Below are 16,036 nucleotides of genomic sequence, written 5' to 3' on the forward strand. Positions count from 1 at the left end.
TGTGGGATTTTGAAGTTTGCTGATTCCAAGGTGGCTGCGTGCCGACCCGGCATTTCATCAGGGGAGCTCTGTTGGGTGGCACAAGATGCTTACCTGCTCAGGGCCAGGTAGGTCCCACAGGGACCCTGTCTGCATTACCAAGGGCATGGCACTCAGGCTGTGGTTGTGAGCACGGGTTGGATGAGGTCTTTAAGGGCACGTGGGGGAAGGGTGGGGGAGGAAGTCTTCCAGATTGTCTAGCCAGGTATAAGTATCAAAGAACTTAGGATCTTGTTTCCCTAAAGCAGAAACTGCAGCCTGACCAAGCCCACACGCCTGTTTTATTTGGTCCACCCAGTCTGTGATTGGGTACCACACTTTAAAGGTGGGAGATTGCAAAAATCTGACTTGGCAGTGCTAGGTGGGTCCATGAGTGGCAACAATTCCCAGAGCTGGTAATGCAGCCAGTGCTGGGCCAAGCAAAGGCCTCAGTGCTCCCCAGCTCCCCCCATCTCCTCAGGTCACAGCCCCTGGAAACATTTGGGGCTGCATCTCTGGCTGTGCTAAACTGAATGCTCTTAAGAGTCTTAGCGGGTGGATGTTCTCCCTTGGTGTCCATGAGGTCCCTCCCCAATAGGAGCTGAGGCTAGGTTACGCGAGGGAAGTTGGGGGTTCCTGGCCCAGTTCCAGTGAAGGTACTCCCAGACGTTCCCACGCGGGCAGCCCTGGGCAAGCACAGCGTCAGCGGCCTTGGGGATAGTTGGGCTTTGTCCAGAGCAGCAGGGGCCAAGTCAGCCAGCCTCACAACCAAAGCTCTCTCACAATTCATCCCCAAATATCCCTACCTCATGTCTCAGCAAAGACCTCTGATGAATGAATTCCAGCACTGTTTATTGGGCACAAGACGTGGGGTGGCTTCCTACTGCCCCATTTCCACAGTAACCAAAGCAAGGCTGGTTCCCTTGCTAAGAGTAATTCCCAGATGTGAATTAGCCGAATTCGAAAGTTGAACTGGCATCTTCAAAGAGTACGATAAAAACACTTTGTATCAAAGTTGTGATTAAAAAAATACAAACGTTAAACCCAAAGGCATAGAGGAAAATGGCAATCCTGAGAACTGCCCTGAAATGTCAGCCTCAAACCTCATCTGAATCCTGTAAGTAGGTGAACCCTGGGGAGGCCCGCACCCCTTGGGGGGTGGGAGTGCAACGGGGTGAGCTGCGAGCCTGCCTGGCTTCCATCCGGACAAACCTTCATAGTGTCTCTGGTAGTGAGTCGAATCCCTGCTGGGAAACACAGGGAAAAGGATGGGGCACAGGCACTGCAGAGCCAAGACACGGGGGGCAGTGCCCAGCCCTGTGTTTCCCAGCTACATGGTGTTCTCAGGAAGGGGGGCCCCCTGCTCGCCTGCTGTGGCCCGGCAGCAGGGTCTGGGGGCCAAGCCTTGGTCACAGATTGGGGACTGACTCCATCTCGGCTCCAGGCCCTTGTTTCCAATCCTCAGTGTCCAAGGGAGAGAGCTGGTCCCAGAGCTTCGGGCCCATGGTGGGAGAGGGGAAGGCAGGTCAGGCCTCTGGGACCAGCTCTTGCCCTTCTAGGCGGGGGCCCAGCAACGAGCAGAAGCCAGGACGAGGGGCAGACAGAGCGTGGAAGTAGTGTCGCTGTACAAAGGGCGGGCAGGCATGAGTCAGGGGCCCCGGCGGCTGCTAGGACAGCATGGACTGCTGCACGGCCTTCTGCAGCGACTGCCGCGTCACCAGCAGACGCACCACCTCCTCCGAGCGCTTGGTGAGCCGCTTCCGGGCCTGGTCGTGTGTGACCATGGTCATGTCCCAGCCGTTCACCTGGCCCAGGGAGAGAACACAGCCCACCTCAGCTTGCCACCTTCTGGGATCGGAAAGTAGGACGGGCTTTGGGAGGCCTGGGTCTCCCGAGCTGACGTGCCCGGGCTGGGGGATGCCAAGCACCTCTCACACGCACACACAGCGGAGAGCCAGCTTCCTCTGGGGGCGACGCCAGTATGGGCTCCAAAACGACTTCGGTGATTCTCCCAGGTGCCCGGGGAGGCAGGCAGGGGCAGCCCCGCCACCCCCAAGTGCTTTAGACCCTCTGGCCCAAACCTTGTTTTCCTCCTTTGGGACATCTGTTACCTGCATGATCTTGTCCCCAATCTGCAGCCCAGCAATTTCCGCAGGGCCTCCTTCGGATACCCGTGTGACGTAAATGCCCTGGAAAGAGACAGCCCAAGTCAAGCACTGGGGTCACTGCACTGGCCTCTTATCCACAGAGCAAAGCCCAGCATGGCATACTCCTAGCCGTCTGTCTGTCCCGCACCCAGTATCCCCCAGCACAAGCTGTGTCGAACAGCCAAGGGGGAAGCAGAACAGCCCCGTGGATGCTACAGCCCCTGCTGCTAGCCTCCTGGGCTCTGTCTGAGCAGGGCTTCCTAGTGCTGGGAGGGCTGGGAGGCCCACCCCTACTTATTCCCACCAGATCATTTCTTGGACCTTCTTAGAGAGGACCGTTTGAGAGAGATGAGGTCTGCTCCTTCCACAAAAGCCCAGGAAGCAGAGACCTACCATCTCAGGCCTCTGTGCCCCACAGAGAGGTCCCCAGACCCTAGTCCTCCTCACCTTGTCCGTCTTATCTTCTGAGAAAGGATTCTGGGAGGGATCCTGGTCAATTCCACCTCCAATGCTGAAGCCCAGGATTAAGTTCTCACCTTGACGCAACTTGTGAATTTCAACTCTTTGCTGGCAAAGATAAAAAATGAGTTGGGGATGAGTGGGTATGGAGAGCAAATGTGGTCTGTGTCCCCTGCAGCAGCCTCAGGCTCAGAGCCATGCCACAGGGGTGGGGCCCAGGGCCTCCTTCAGGAATCCAGCTGGTCACCAGCCTGGCAGGCTGGGGGGTTGAGACTCATAACTCAGCCACATCAACCCACCCACACAACCCTCAGTCCCAACCTCTCCCAGCTTCCTCTGTCTCAGGCACCAGCCTTCTCAACACATGCTAAGCCCCTCCTGGCCCAAGAGCCAGGGTGCTTTGGCTGCTCTGAAGAAGGGCCTATGTCCCAGGGGAGGGACCACAGAGGGCAGGAGAGGTCAGGCCCTGAAAAAAATATGCAGGCACACTGCTGAGGCAGCTCGGATTGCTGAGCCAGCCCTGTCAAGGGCAAGCCCGGAGATGCTCGGGAAAAGCAGAGATCAAACTTGCACAGAAAGGAGGAAGGCTGTCACGGCCAAAGGAACAGGAGCAGAGGCTTGAAGTTGCTATGGATACATGTCCACGAGACCGGAGTGTACAGCGCAGGACCAGAACTGGGAGGTGAGGTGAGGCTGAGCCCAGGTCAGGAAGGCTGGGGAGTGCAGGCCCAGGAGACTGGCCCAGAGGGAGGGGGTGTCTCCCTAAGCCCCAGGCCCTGCTCTTGTGCAGTGGAGGAGGTGGAGGAGGTGCCTAGGGCTCTCCCACCATACTCTGAGGTTGTGGGCCCCATCTGTGCCAAGCTGCTTTCAAAGACCTCAGCAGCCACCCTCCAGTCCCCAGATGCTGGGAGCCAGACTGACTGCCCCACCCCAAAAGTTGACAGTTTTAACAGAAAGAAGAAAAACACAAAGCAAAAGGTGACTTGATCTGGACTTGAGGGGCTTCACAAAGGAGCACCAGGCATTGGGCTGACCAGGATTTTGGCCACCTGACCTTGATTCTAGGCCCACTGGAGCTCTCAGAAATTGGGGAGTAGGGCTGGAGTCGGGCCTGATGGTAGATCATGGTCAGGTGTGATGCTAGAATGACCACTCAGGCAGTCGGTACGGGAACAGATGTCTCACAGAGGTGGTATGTGGAGGCCAGGGGACATGAGCTACTTAGGAAGTGACATCAACAGGCTCCAGACTGTTCATGGCCGAAAGGAGCCAAGGCGAGCTCCTGGCTGGCCACCTGGCCTGGCTGAACACAACCATCTCCCAGATGGGGACCCGAGATGAGAAGGAGCATGTTGAGCTGGAGAGCCAGGAGCCATCCAGGCAGGTGTCCAGAGGGTAGACAGGCCTATGGAGCCAGAGTTCAGAGGAGAGGCCAAAATGATTTTAACATTCTCAAAATGTTAACTACATGGGAGAGGGCACAGGGTAGGAAGGAGCTTCTTCCACCCCCATCCCCAATCCAAGACACAAGAGGGAGAGGCCAGACCCCACCCACGGTATTCAGACATGTTCCTATTGTGAGAAGAATGGGAAGGTCATGGTCCTAGAGTTTTGAGGAAGGCCCGGGGACCAGTCATGACCTGCAGTAAGGGGGTTGCGGGAAGCGTGACACCTGATGCCCACTGGACCTAGGTCCTCATGTGCAAACGTGTGCGCTCCTCCAGGCCTGCCTCTGCCTCCTCTGACACACACCTTTGCGCACCTTTGACTCACCCTTAAGATCAGAAAGAAGTACAGGCTTTAGGACTGGGAGACAAGGCCCCGTCACTGACTTGCTGGGTGAGGTCAGGCAGGTTACTGCCCCTCTCTGGTTCCCCACCTGCACCCCTTTTTTCCAGCTAAGGAGCAAACATGACCCCTTCTCTCTGGGGCAGCTAGAGAGCTGGAAAAGGCAGGCTGGTGCAGCCAGGGTGAAGCTGAGGACAGCTGTCAGCAGGTCCAACAATGTTTCCTCCTAGCCCAGGCCTGAGCTGGTGCTCTAAGCTGACCCTCACGTGTCAGCTTTATCAGTGGCTCCCTGGTCACGCCACCTGACTGCAGGAGTCCCCAACACGCCCATCTGAGATACTGCAGCCAGTCCCAGGGCCCCAGGACTAGGACTTCCACCTGACCCGTGCCCTGCCCAGCAGGCATTTCTTCTCAGAGACCTGGCTCCTTCCTGAGGGCTTCTTCACACGACTGAGCGTGACCAGACTTCTCTCTGGGACTCAATTTCCCCACCTTAGCCACAGAGTGGGCCTCCAGGCCCCATCCAGCTGTGGCATTGGTATCTGGGTCTAATGTCCCAGCCTCACTTTGCCTATTCTAATAGCACTTGGCACCCAAGACCAGCCAAGGGAGGAGACAGGGGCCTGAGCTGACCCCAAAGGGTCTCCTCAGGCCCCAAGTGCCAGGTAGGGGACCTGGACTTTGCCCCAAGGGCTGGGGTTCCAGGGAACGTTCGGAGCAGGATCGAACCAGTTGTATGAGCCTTCACTCTGGACCGGGCGGCGATGGGTCCGAGAAGGAAAGGCCGCAGGGGAGGGGGGAGGGGCAGCTATGTTGGCCCCGACCACCTCCACCCCGCAAGTCTCCCTCTGGGCGGCGGCGCCGGCTGGAGTGGAGGAAGCACTTCCTCATTCCAGAGGCTGCGACTCATGGACGTCGGGGCCGGCGCCCGCCACCCGCGGCTGCCCGGCTGGGGACACAGATCCGGGAAGTGGGCGCTTTCCCAGACTCCCACAGCAGGGGCCTTTCTCCTCAATCTTCCCTGCCCCGGCCGGCTGAGAGGAGCCCAACGCGGCGGCGTTGGTGCGCGGGGTCTGGCCTCGATCCCGGCTCCTCAGGAGGCGCTTGGGTCCCAGCCATCTCTGCTGCATGGCTGGGTAAGACCGCGGCTCCGCTCCGGCAAAGCGGGAACCGGAGCTCTAGCTGCGGGTTTGCAGGAGACCCGGGCTCGACGCTTTGTCAACGTGTTTGAGGTGTCAGTTTACCTATCTGCAAAGTGGGGTCAAGCCAAGACGAGGAGGAGCCCGCGCGAGACCACTCACCACCACGGCGGTGACCGGCTGGCCCGGGACGTAGGACATCTCGACCCCAATCTGGTTACCAAACACGGCTCAGTGAAGCCCGCAGCGAAAATCCCTAAGGCCTCGCCCTCTCTAGTTAACAAAGGCCAACCAGCCCGGCCCGCCCCCTCATGAATAGTTAACGACGCTCCAGCCAATCACCGGCCGGAGCGCCCTCGGGCTTTCGGAAGTCCCAGCGCGCGCATGGAAAAGCGGAGAGAGGGGTGGAGCGTGCTCAGGGCGCCCGTGGCGCATGCGCCAGAGGGCGGGTGCGAGTTCCTGGCGACTGCGCAGGCTGGGCCGTCCCAGCATCCTCCAGTGCAAGATGGCGCCGCGGGAATCGGTACTACGGGCTGTCTGAGGGAGCGCCGAGCTACTGCGTCCGCCGCCGGGTTCCAGGTAACTGGGCGAGTCTGGGTGGGAAACGCAGATGTGCCGCCAGCAACCCCGAGCCCTCAGCCTTTTCAGCGTTTTTCGAAGGTCCGAGACTGAGTGGTGCGAGGTCTCCGCAGCCCCAGGGGGAGGGGCGGCGCGAACGCACGTCGCCACGCTCCGGGCGCCACCTGTAACTTGGTTCTTTCCGCAGCCCCGCGTTGCTCCACGAGAAAGCAGAGGCCGAGCCCGGGCGGGTGCGATGGCCGCTGTGGTGGCCAAGCGGGAGGGGCCGCCGTTCATCAGCGAGGCCGCTGTGCGGGGCAACGCCGCCGTCCTGGATTACTGCCGGACCTCGGTGTCGGCGCTGTCAGGGGCCACGGCCGGCATCCTCGGCCTCACCGGCCTCTACGGCTTCATCTTCTACCTGCTGGCCTCCATCCTGCTCTCCCTGCTCTTAATTCTCAAGGCGGGAAGGAGGTGGAACAAATATTTTAAGTCGCGAAGACCTCTCTTTACAGGAGGTCTCATTGGAGGCCTCTTCACCTACGTCCTGTTCTGGACATTCCTCTACGGCATGGTGCACGTCTACTGAAACGTGGGCAGGGATGACTTTAAAAAAAAAAGATTGGGAGGACTGTTGCCAGAAGTTAACACCAGGTAGACTTACCTAGTTTTTAAATTGTTGGAGTCGCCGCTTGTCCTGTAACGTTATAAATAATTTATATCTTAAGATGAAGAGTCTGTACTGTTCTACAGATTAAATGAAGCGTGAGACCCTTTGTGGAGTTTTCTTCCTACCTTAACGCGTACCACCTGTCTGCCATGGGTGCAAAATCGCCCGGTATTGACTCCGGGAGAGCTGGGACTGCGCCTTAGTTTTCTGTCCTCTCCTTGCATTTACACATAGGCCCCTCAGAGAGGGGCCACTAGGGCCTGAATAAGGAGAGAACTTATCGTTAACATCCTGAGAATTAATAACAGTTAATGTTTATTAAGTGTGCCTTGTATGCCAAGCATTGTACCTCGTACCTTTTACTCGTTACTTCGTTAATTCTAGCAATGTCCTTATGGAGTAGATGTGATTATTATTCCCCATTGATGAACCTGAGTCTCAGAGAGGCTAAATACCTCTGCCGGAGGAGGCACAGCTAGGAAGAGGCAGAGCCAGGATTCAAATGTAGGTCTCTTAATTGCTCTTACTGTATTGGCTGACTACCTTTTCAGAACCCAGCCTTCCCTCCCAACCACTACTCTCAAGGTATGAGTGGTGTCATTTCAGTTCCATTTCACCTAGTTAGAGCTAGCTGTTTTCAGTTTTTAAAAAGCAAGCTCTTTTTTTCTAGACTCTGTCTAGTGAGAATTAAACAGACTGATTGATTAAGCTAATCTGTGGGCTTGTCTAGAGTGTAAATGCCTCTGTCTATATGCTGGTCCATGATCCCTTCCTGTCAGGAGGCTTATCTTAGAATAAAATGCATACATTTAATTGAGAAATAAATATTGCATTAGCGTTAAGTAAGAAACACGTTGCTTGTGGAATTTATAGTTTTAACTGGGAAGACCAGCATTACCTGATTTCACAAATAGATTATAAGAGCTACGAAGAGAGTACACGGAGCCCCAAACCTAACCCAGGTTGTGGGGTAGCTTTTTTTTTTTTTAATTTTTTAATTTTATTTTTTTATACAGCAGGTTCTTTTGTTTTTGTTTTTTTTAGCAGTACGCGGGCCTGTCACTGTTGTGGCCTCTCCCGTTGCGGAGCACAGGCTCCGGACGCGCAGGCTCAGCGGCCATGGCTCACGGGACCAGCCGCTCCGCGGCATGTGGGATCTTCCCGGACCAGGGCACGAACCCGTGTCCCCTGCATCGGCAGGCGGACTCTCAACCACTGCGCCACCAGGGAAGCCCTATATAGCAGGTTCTTATTAGTTATCCATTTTATACATATTAATGTATATATGGCAATCCGAAACTCCCAATTCATCCCACCACCACCACCACCACGACTACCCCCGCCGCCACTTTCCCCACTTGGTGTCCATACGTTTGTTCTCTACATCTGTGTCTCAATTTCTGCCCTGCAAACTGGTTCATCTGTACCATTTTTCTAGGTTCCACATATATGCGTTAATATATGATATTTGTTTTTCTCTTTCTGACTTACTTCACTCTGTATGACAGTCTCTAGATTCATCCATGTCTCTACAAATTTCATTCCTTTTTATGGCTGAGTAATATTCCATTGTATATATGTACCACATCTTCTTTATCCATTTGTCTGTCCATGGGCATTTAGGTTGCTTCCATGACCTGCCTATTGTAAATAGTGCTGCAGTGAACATTGGAGTGCATGTGTCTTTTTGAATTATGATTTCTCTGGGTATATGCCCAGGAGTGGGATTGCTGGGTCATATGGTAATTCTGTTTTTAGGTTTTTAAGGAACCTCCATACTGTTCTCCATAGTGGCTGTAGCAATTTACATTCCCACCAACAGTGCAAGAGGGTTCCCTTCTCTCCACACCCTCTCCAGCATTTGTTTGTAGATTTTATGATGGTGCCCATTCTAACTGATGTGAAGTGATACCTCATTGTAGTTTTGATTTGCATTTCTCTAATAATTAGTAATGTTGAGCAGCTTTTCATGTGCTTCTTGGCCATCTGTATGTCTTCTTTGGAGAAATGGCTATTTAGGTCTTCTGCCCATTTTTGGATTGGGTTATTTGTTTTTTTAATATTGAGCTGCATGAGGTGTTTATATATTTTGGAGATTAATCCTTTGTCCATTGATTCGTTTGCAAATATTTTCTCCCATCTGAGGGTTGTCTTTTCGTCTTGTTTGTAGTTTCCTTTGCTTTACAAAAGCTTTTAAGTTTCATTAGGTCCCATTTGTTTATTTTGTTTTTATTTCCATTACTCCAGGAGGTGGGTCAAAAAAGATCTTGCTGTGATTTATGTCTAAGAGTGTTCTTCCTATGTTTTCCTCTAAGAGTTTTATAGTGTCCAGTCTTACATTTAGGTCTCTAATCCATTTTGAGTTTATTTTTTGTGTATGGTATTAGGGAGTGTTCTAATTTCATTCTTTTACATGTAGTTGTCCAGTTTTCCCAGCACCACTTATTGAAGAGACTGTCTTTTCTCCATTGTATATCCTTGCCTCCTTTGTCATAGATTAGTTAACCATAGGTGTGTGGGTTTATCTCTGGGCTTTCTATCCTGTTCCATTGATCTATATTTCTGTTTTTGTGCCAGTACCATATTGTCTTGATTACTGTAGCTTTGTAGTATAGTCTGAAGTCAGGGAGTCTGATTCCTCCAGCTGTTTTTTTCCCTCAAGACCGCTTTGGCTATTCGGGGAATTTTGTGTCTCCATCCAAATTTTAAGATTTTTTGTTCTAGTTCTGCAAAAAATGCCATTGGGATTTTTTGCACTGAATCTGGGATTGCACTGAATCTGTAGATTGCTTTGGGTAGTATAGTCATTTTCACAATATTGATTCTTCCAATCCAAGAACATGGTATATCTCTCCATCTGTTGGTATCATCTTTTTTTTATTTTTTATTTTTATTTATTTTTTTTTTAGCGGTACGCAGGCCTCACTGCTGTGGTCTCTCCCGTTGTGGAGCACAGGCTCTGGACGCACAGGCTCAGCGGCCATGGCTCACGGGCCCAGCCATTCCGCGGCATGTGGGATCTTCCCGGACCGGGGCACGAACCCATGTCCCCTGCATCGGCAGGCGGACTCTCAACCACTGCGCCACCATGGAAACCCTGCAGTGGCTTCTCTTGTTGCAGAGCACGGGCTCTAGGCGCGCGGGCTTCAGTAGTTGTGGCACGTGGGCTTCAGTAGTTATGGCTCGCGGGCTCTAGAGCGCAGGCTCAGTAGTTGGCACGCATGGGCTTAGTTGCTCCGCATGTGGGATCTTCCCAGAGCAGGCATTGAACCCGTCACCCCTGCATTGGCAGGCGGATTTTTTGTTTGTTTGTTTGTTTTATTTACATCTTTATTGGAGTATAATTGCTTTACAATGGTGTGTTAGTTTCTGCTTTATAACAAAGTGAATCAGTTATACATATACATATGTTCCCATATCTCTTCCCTCTTGCATCTCCCTCCCTCCCACCCTCCCTATCCCACCCCTCTAGGTGGTCACAAAGCACCGAGCTGATCTCCCTGTGCTATGCGGCTGCTTCCCACTAGCTATCTGTTTTACATTTGGTAGTGTATATATGTCCATGCCACTCTCTCGCTTTGTCACAGCTTACCCTTCCCCCTCCCCATATCCTCAAGTCCATTCTCTAGTAGATCTGTGTCTTTATTCCTGTCTTACCCCTGGCTTCTTCATGACATCTTTTTTTTTTCTTAAATTCCATATGTATGTGTTAGCATACGGTATTTGTCTTTCTCTTTCTGACTTACTTCACTCTGTATGACAGACTCTAGGTCCATCCACCTCATTACAAATAGCTCAGTTTCATTTCTTTTTATGGCTGAGTAATATTCCATTGTATATATGTGCCACATCTTCTTTATCCATTCATCTGTTGATGGACACTTAGGTTGTTTCTATCTCCGGGCTATTGTAAATAGAACTGCAATGAACATTTTGGTACATGACTCTTTGAATTATGGTTTTCTCAGGGTATATGCCCAGTAGTGGGATTGCTGGGTCATATGGTAGTTCTATTTGTAGTTTTTTAAGGAACCTCCATACTCTTCTCCATAGTGGCTGTACCAATTCACATTCCCACCAGCAGTGCAAGAGTGTTCCCTTTTCTCCACACCCTCTCCAGCATTTATTGTTTCTAGATTTTTTGATGATGGCCATTCTGACCGGTGTGAGATGATATCTCATTGTAGTTTTGATTTGCATTTCTCTAATGATTAATGATGTTGAGCATTCTTTCATGTGTTTGTTGGCAATCTGTATATCTTATTTGGAGAAATGTCTATTTAGGTCTTCTGCCCATTTTTGGATTGGGTTGTTTGTTTTTTTGTTATTGAGCTGCATGAGCTGCTTATGAATTTTGGAGATTAATCCTTTGTCAGTTGCTTCATTTGCAAATATTTTCTCCCATTCTGAAGGTTGTCTTTTGGTCTTGTTTATGGTTTCCTTTGCTGTGCAAAAGCTTTGAAGTTTCATTAGGTCCCATTTGTTTATTTTTGTTTTTATTTCCATTTCTCTAGGAGGTGGGTCAAAAAGGATCTTGCTGTGATTTATGTCATAGAGTGTTCTGCCTATGTTTTCCTCTAAGAGTTTGATAGTTTCTGGCCTTACATTTAGGTCTTTAATCCATTTTGAGCTTATTTTTGTGTATGGTGTTAGGAAGTGATCTAATCTCATACTTTTACATGTAGCTGTCCAGTTTTCCCAGCACCACTTATTGAAGAGGCTGTCTTTTGTCCATTGTATATTCTTGCCTCCTTTATCAAAGATAAGGTGACCATATGTGCATGGGTTTATCTCTGGGCTTTCTATCCTGTTCCATTGATCTGTATTTCTGTTTTTGTGCCAGTACCATACTGTCTTGATTACTGTAGCTTTGTAGTATAGTCTGAAGTCAGGGAGCCTGGCAGGTGGATTCTTAACCACTGCACCACCAGGGAAGCCCTACAGTTTACTGCATACAGGTCTTTTGTCTCCCTAGGTAGGTTTATTCCTAGGTATTTTATTCTTTTTGTTGCAGGGGTAAATGGGAGTGTTTCCTTAATTTTTCTTTCAGATTTTTCATCATTATTGTATAGGAGTGCAAGAGATTTCTGTGTATTAATTTTGTATCCTGCAACTTTGCCAAATTCATTGATTAGCTCTAATAGTTTTCTGGTGGCATCTTTAGGATTCTCTATGTATAGTATCATGTCATCTAGAAACAGTGACAGTTTTACTTCTTCTTTACCAATTTGTATTCCTTTTATTTCTTTTTCTTCTCTGACTGCAGTGGCTAGGACTTCCAAAACTATGTTGAATAATAGTGCTGAGAGTGGACATCTTGTCTTGTTCCTGATCTTAGAGGAAATGCTTTCAGTTTTTCACCATTGAGAATGATGTTTGCTGTGGGTTTGTCATATATGGCCTTTATTATGTTGAGGTAGGTTCCCTCTATGCCCACTTTCTGGAGAATTTTTATCATAAATGGGTGTTGAATTTTGTCAGAAGCTTTTTCTGCATCTATTGAGATGATCATATGGTTTTTATTCGTCAATTTGTTAATATGGTGTATCACATTGATTGATTTGTGTATATTGAAGAATCCTTGCATCGGTGGGATAAATCCCACTTGATCATGGTGTATGATCCTTTTAATGTGTTGTTGGATTCTGTTTGCTAGTATTTTGTTGAGGATTTTTGCATCTGTATTCATCAGTGAAATTGGTCTGTAATTTCCTTTTTTTTGTAGTATCTTTGTCTGGTTATGGTATCAGGGTGATGGTGGCCTCATAGAATGAGTTTGGGAGTGTTCCTTCCTCTGCAATTTTTTGGAAGAGTTTGAGAAGGATGGGTGTTAGCTCTTCTCTGAATGTTTGATGGAATTCACCTGTGAAGCCATCCGGTACTGGACTTTTGTTTTTGGAAGATTTTTAATCACAGTTTCAATTTCATTACTTGTGATTGGTCTGTTCATATTTCCTGTTTCTTCCTGGTTCAGTCTTGTAAGGTTATACCTTTCTAAGAATTTGTCCATTTCTTCCAGGTTGTCCATTTTATTGGCATAGAGTTGCTTGTAGTAGTCTCTTAGGATGCTTTGTATTTCTGTGTGTCTGTTGTAACTTCTTTTTCATTTCTAAATTTATTGATTTGAGTCCTTTCCCTCTTTTTCTTGATGAGTCTGGCTACTGGTTTATCAATTTTGTTTATCTTCTCAAAGAACCAGCTCTTAGTTTTATTGATCTTTACTATTGTTTTTTTTTGTTGTTTCTATTTCATTTATTTCTGCTCTGGTCTTTATGACTTTTTTCCTTCTACTAACTTTGGGTTTTGTTTGTTCTTCTTCCTCTAGTTCCTTTAGGTGTAAGGTTAGATTGTTTATTTGAGATGTTTGTTGTTTCTTGAGGTAGGATTGTATTGCTATAAACTTCCCTCTTAGAACTGCTTTTGCTGCATCCCATAGGTTTTGGATCGTCATGTTTTCATTGTCATTTGTCTCTAGGTATTTTCTGATTTCGTCTTTGATATCTTCAGTGATCTCTTGGTTATTTAGTAACGTATTGTTTAGCCTCCATGTGTTTGTGGTTTTTTATGGTTTTTTTCCCCTGTAATTGATTTCTAATCTCATAGCGTTGTGGTCAGAAAAGATGCTTGATATGATTTCACTTTTCTTAAATTTACTGAGGCTTGATTTGTGACCCAAAATGTGATCTATCCTGGAGAATGTTTCGTGTGCACTTGAGAAGAAAGTGTAATCTGCTGTTTTTGGATGGAATGTCCTATAAATATCAATTAAATCTGTCTGGTCTGTTGTGTCATTTGAAGCTTGTGTTTCCTTATTAATTTTCTGTTTGGATGATCTGTCCATTGGTGTAAGTGAGGTGTTAAAGTCCCCCACTATTACTGTGTTACTGTCAATTTCCTCCTTTATAGCTGTTAACAGTTGCCTTATGTATCGAGGTGCTCCTATGTTGGGTGTGTATATATTTATAATTGTTATATCTTCTTCTTGGATTGATCCCTTGATCAGTATGTAGTGTCCTTCCTTGTCTCTTGTAACATTCTTTATTTTAAAGTCTATTTTATCTGATATGAGTATTGCTACTCCAGCTTTCTTTTGATTTCCATTTGCTTGGAATATCTTTTTCCATCCCCTCACTTTCAGTCTGTGTGTCCCTAGGTCTGAAGTGGGTCTCTTGTAGACAGCAGATATATGGGTCTTGTTTTTGTATCCATTCAGTGAGCCTGTGTCTTTTGGTTGGAGCATTTAATCCATTCACGTTTAAGGTAATTATCGATATGTATGTTCCTATTACCATTTTCTTAAGTGTTTTGGGTTTGTTTTTGTAGGTCCTTTTCTTGTGTTTCCCACTTAGAGAAGTTCCTTTAGCATTTGTTGTAGAGCTGGTTTGGTGGTGCTGAATTATTTTAGCTTTTGCTTGTCTGTAAAGCTTTTGATTTCTCCATCGAATCTGAATGAGATCCTTGCCAGGTAGAGTAATCTTGGTTGTAGCTTACATATTCATCACTTTGAATATGTCATGCCACTCCCTTCTGGCTTGTAGAGTTTCTGCTGAGAAATCAGCTCTCAACCTTATGGGAGTTCCCTTGTATGTTGTTTGTCGTTTTTCCCTTGCTGCTTTCAATAATTTTTCGTTGTCTTTAATTTTTGCCAATTTGATACTATGTGTCCGGGCCTGTTTCTCCTTGGGTTTATCCTGTATGGGACTTTCTGCACTTCCTGGACTGGGGTGGCTATTACCTTTCCCATGTTAGGGAAGTTTTCGACTATAATCTCTTCAAATATTTTCTCTGGTCCTTTCTCTCTCTCTTCTCCTTCTGGGACCCCTATAATGTGAATGTTGTTGCATTTAATGTTGTCCCAGAGGTCTCTTAGGCTGTCTTCATTTCTTTTCATTCTTTTTTCTTTATTCTGTTCCGCAGCAGTGAATTCCACCATTCTGTCTTCCAGGTCATTTATCCGTTCTTCTGCCTCAGTTATTCTGCTATTGATTCCTTCTAGTGTAGTTTTCATTTCAGTTATTGTGTTGTTCATCTCTGTTTGTTTGTTCTTTAATTCTTCTAGGTCTTTGTTAAACATTTCTTGCATCTTCTTGATCTTTGCCTCCATTCTTTTTCCGAGGTCCTGGATCATCTGCACTATCATTACTCTGAATTCTTTTTCTGAAGGTTGCCTATCTCCACTTCATTTAGTTGTTTTTTGGGTTTTTTTTTCTTGTTCCTTCATCTGGTACATAGACCTCTGCCTTTTCATCTTGTCTATCTTTCTGTGAATGTGGTTTTTGTTCCACAGGCTGCAGGATTGTAGTTCTTGTTTCTGCTGTCTGCCCTCTGGTGGATGAGGCTATCTAAGAGGCTTGTGCAAGTTTGCTGATGGGAGGGACTTGTGGTGGGTACAGCTGGCTGTTGCTCTGGTGGGCAGAGCTCAGTAAAACTTTAATCCTAATCCGCTTGTCTGCTGATGGTTGGGGCTGGGTTCCCTCCCTGTTGGTTGTTTGCCCTGAGGCAACCCAACACTGGAGCCTACCCGCTCTTTGGTGGGGCTAATGGAGGACTCTGGGATGGCTCACGCCAAAGAGTACTTCCCAGAACTTCTGCTGCCAGTGTCCTTGTCCTCACAGTAAGACACAGCGGCCACCCCCCCACCCCCACCCCCCCGCCCCTGCCTCTGCAGGAGACCCTCCAACATTAACAGGTAGGTCTGGTTCAGTCTCCTGTGCAGTCACTGCTCCTTCCCCTGGGTCCCGATGCGCACACTACTTTGTGTGTGCCCTCCAAGCGTGGAGTCTCTGTTTCCCCCAATCCTGTCAAAGTCCTGCAATCAAATCCTGCTGGCCTTCAAAGTCTGATTCTCTAGGAATGCCTCCTCCCGTTGCTGGACATCACGTTGGGAAGCCTGATGTGGGGCTCAGAACCTTCACTCCAGTGGGTGGACTTCTGTGGCATAAGTATTCTCCAGTCTGTGAGTCACCCACCCAGCAGTTATGGGATTTGATTTTATTGTGATTGCACCCCTCCTACCGTCTCGTTGTGGCTTCTCCTTTGTCTTTGGATGTGGGGTATCTTTTTTGGTGAGTTCCAGTGTCTTCCTGTCGATGACTGTTCAGCAGTTGGTTGTGATTCCGATGCTCTCACAAGAGGGAGTGTGAGCACGTCCTTCTACTCCGCCATCTTGAACCAATCTCTCAATTTACTTATTTTATTTATTTTTGGCTGCATTACATCTTTGTTGCCGCACGCGGGCTTTCTCTAGTTGTATTGAT

General features: G+C 48.4%; 3 protein-coding genes across 3 annotated transcripts in view; 2 read left to right on the forward strand and 1 right to left on the reverse strand.

Moving 5' to 3' along the window:
• Positions 1-16,036, forward strand: part of RAP1GAP2 (RAP1 GTPase activating protein 2) — a 445,551-nt gene that overhangs the window by 393,872 nt on the left and 35,643 nt on the right. The gene's annotated exons all lie outside the window — the stretch shown is intronic.
• Positions 854-5,854, reverse strand: TAX1BP3 (Tax1 binding protein 3). Its single transcript, XM_004267030.3, has 4 exons — positions 5,714-5,854; positions 2,613-2,732; positions 2,130-2,207; positions 854-1,823 (listed from the first exon to the last, which is right to left on the reverse strand). Exons 1-4 carry the CDS (start codon positions 5,750-5,752, stop codon positions 1,686-1,688), a joined length of 375 nt encoding a protein of 124 aa, XP_004267078.1. The 5' UTR covers positions 5,753-5,854; the 3' UTR covers positions 854-1,685.
• Positions 5,799-6,885, forward strand: EMC6 (ER membrane protein complex subunit 6). The gene is made up of 2 exons (XM_004267029.3): positions 5,799-6,130; positions 6,318-6,885. Exons 1-2 carry the CDS (start codon positions 5,936-5,938, stop codon positions 6,696-6,698), a joined length of 576 nt encoding a protein of 191 aa, XP_004267077.2. The 5' UTR covers positions 5,799-5,935; the 3' UTR covers positions 6,699-6,885.

Source organism: Orcinus orca, chromosome 19 (genome assembly GCF_937001465.1).
Source record: "Orcinus orca chromosome 19, mOrcOrc1.1, whole genome shotgun sequence".
NCBI classification, from domain to species: domain Eukaryota; kingdom Metazoa; phylum Chordata; class Mammalia; order Artiodactyla; family Delphinidae; genus Orcinus; species Orcinus orca.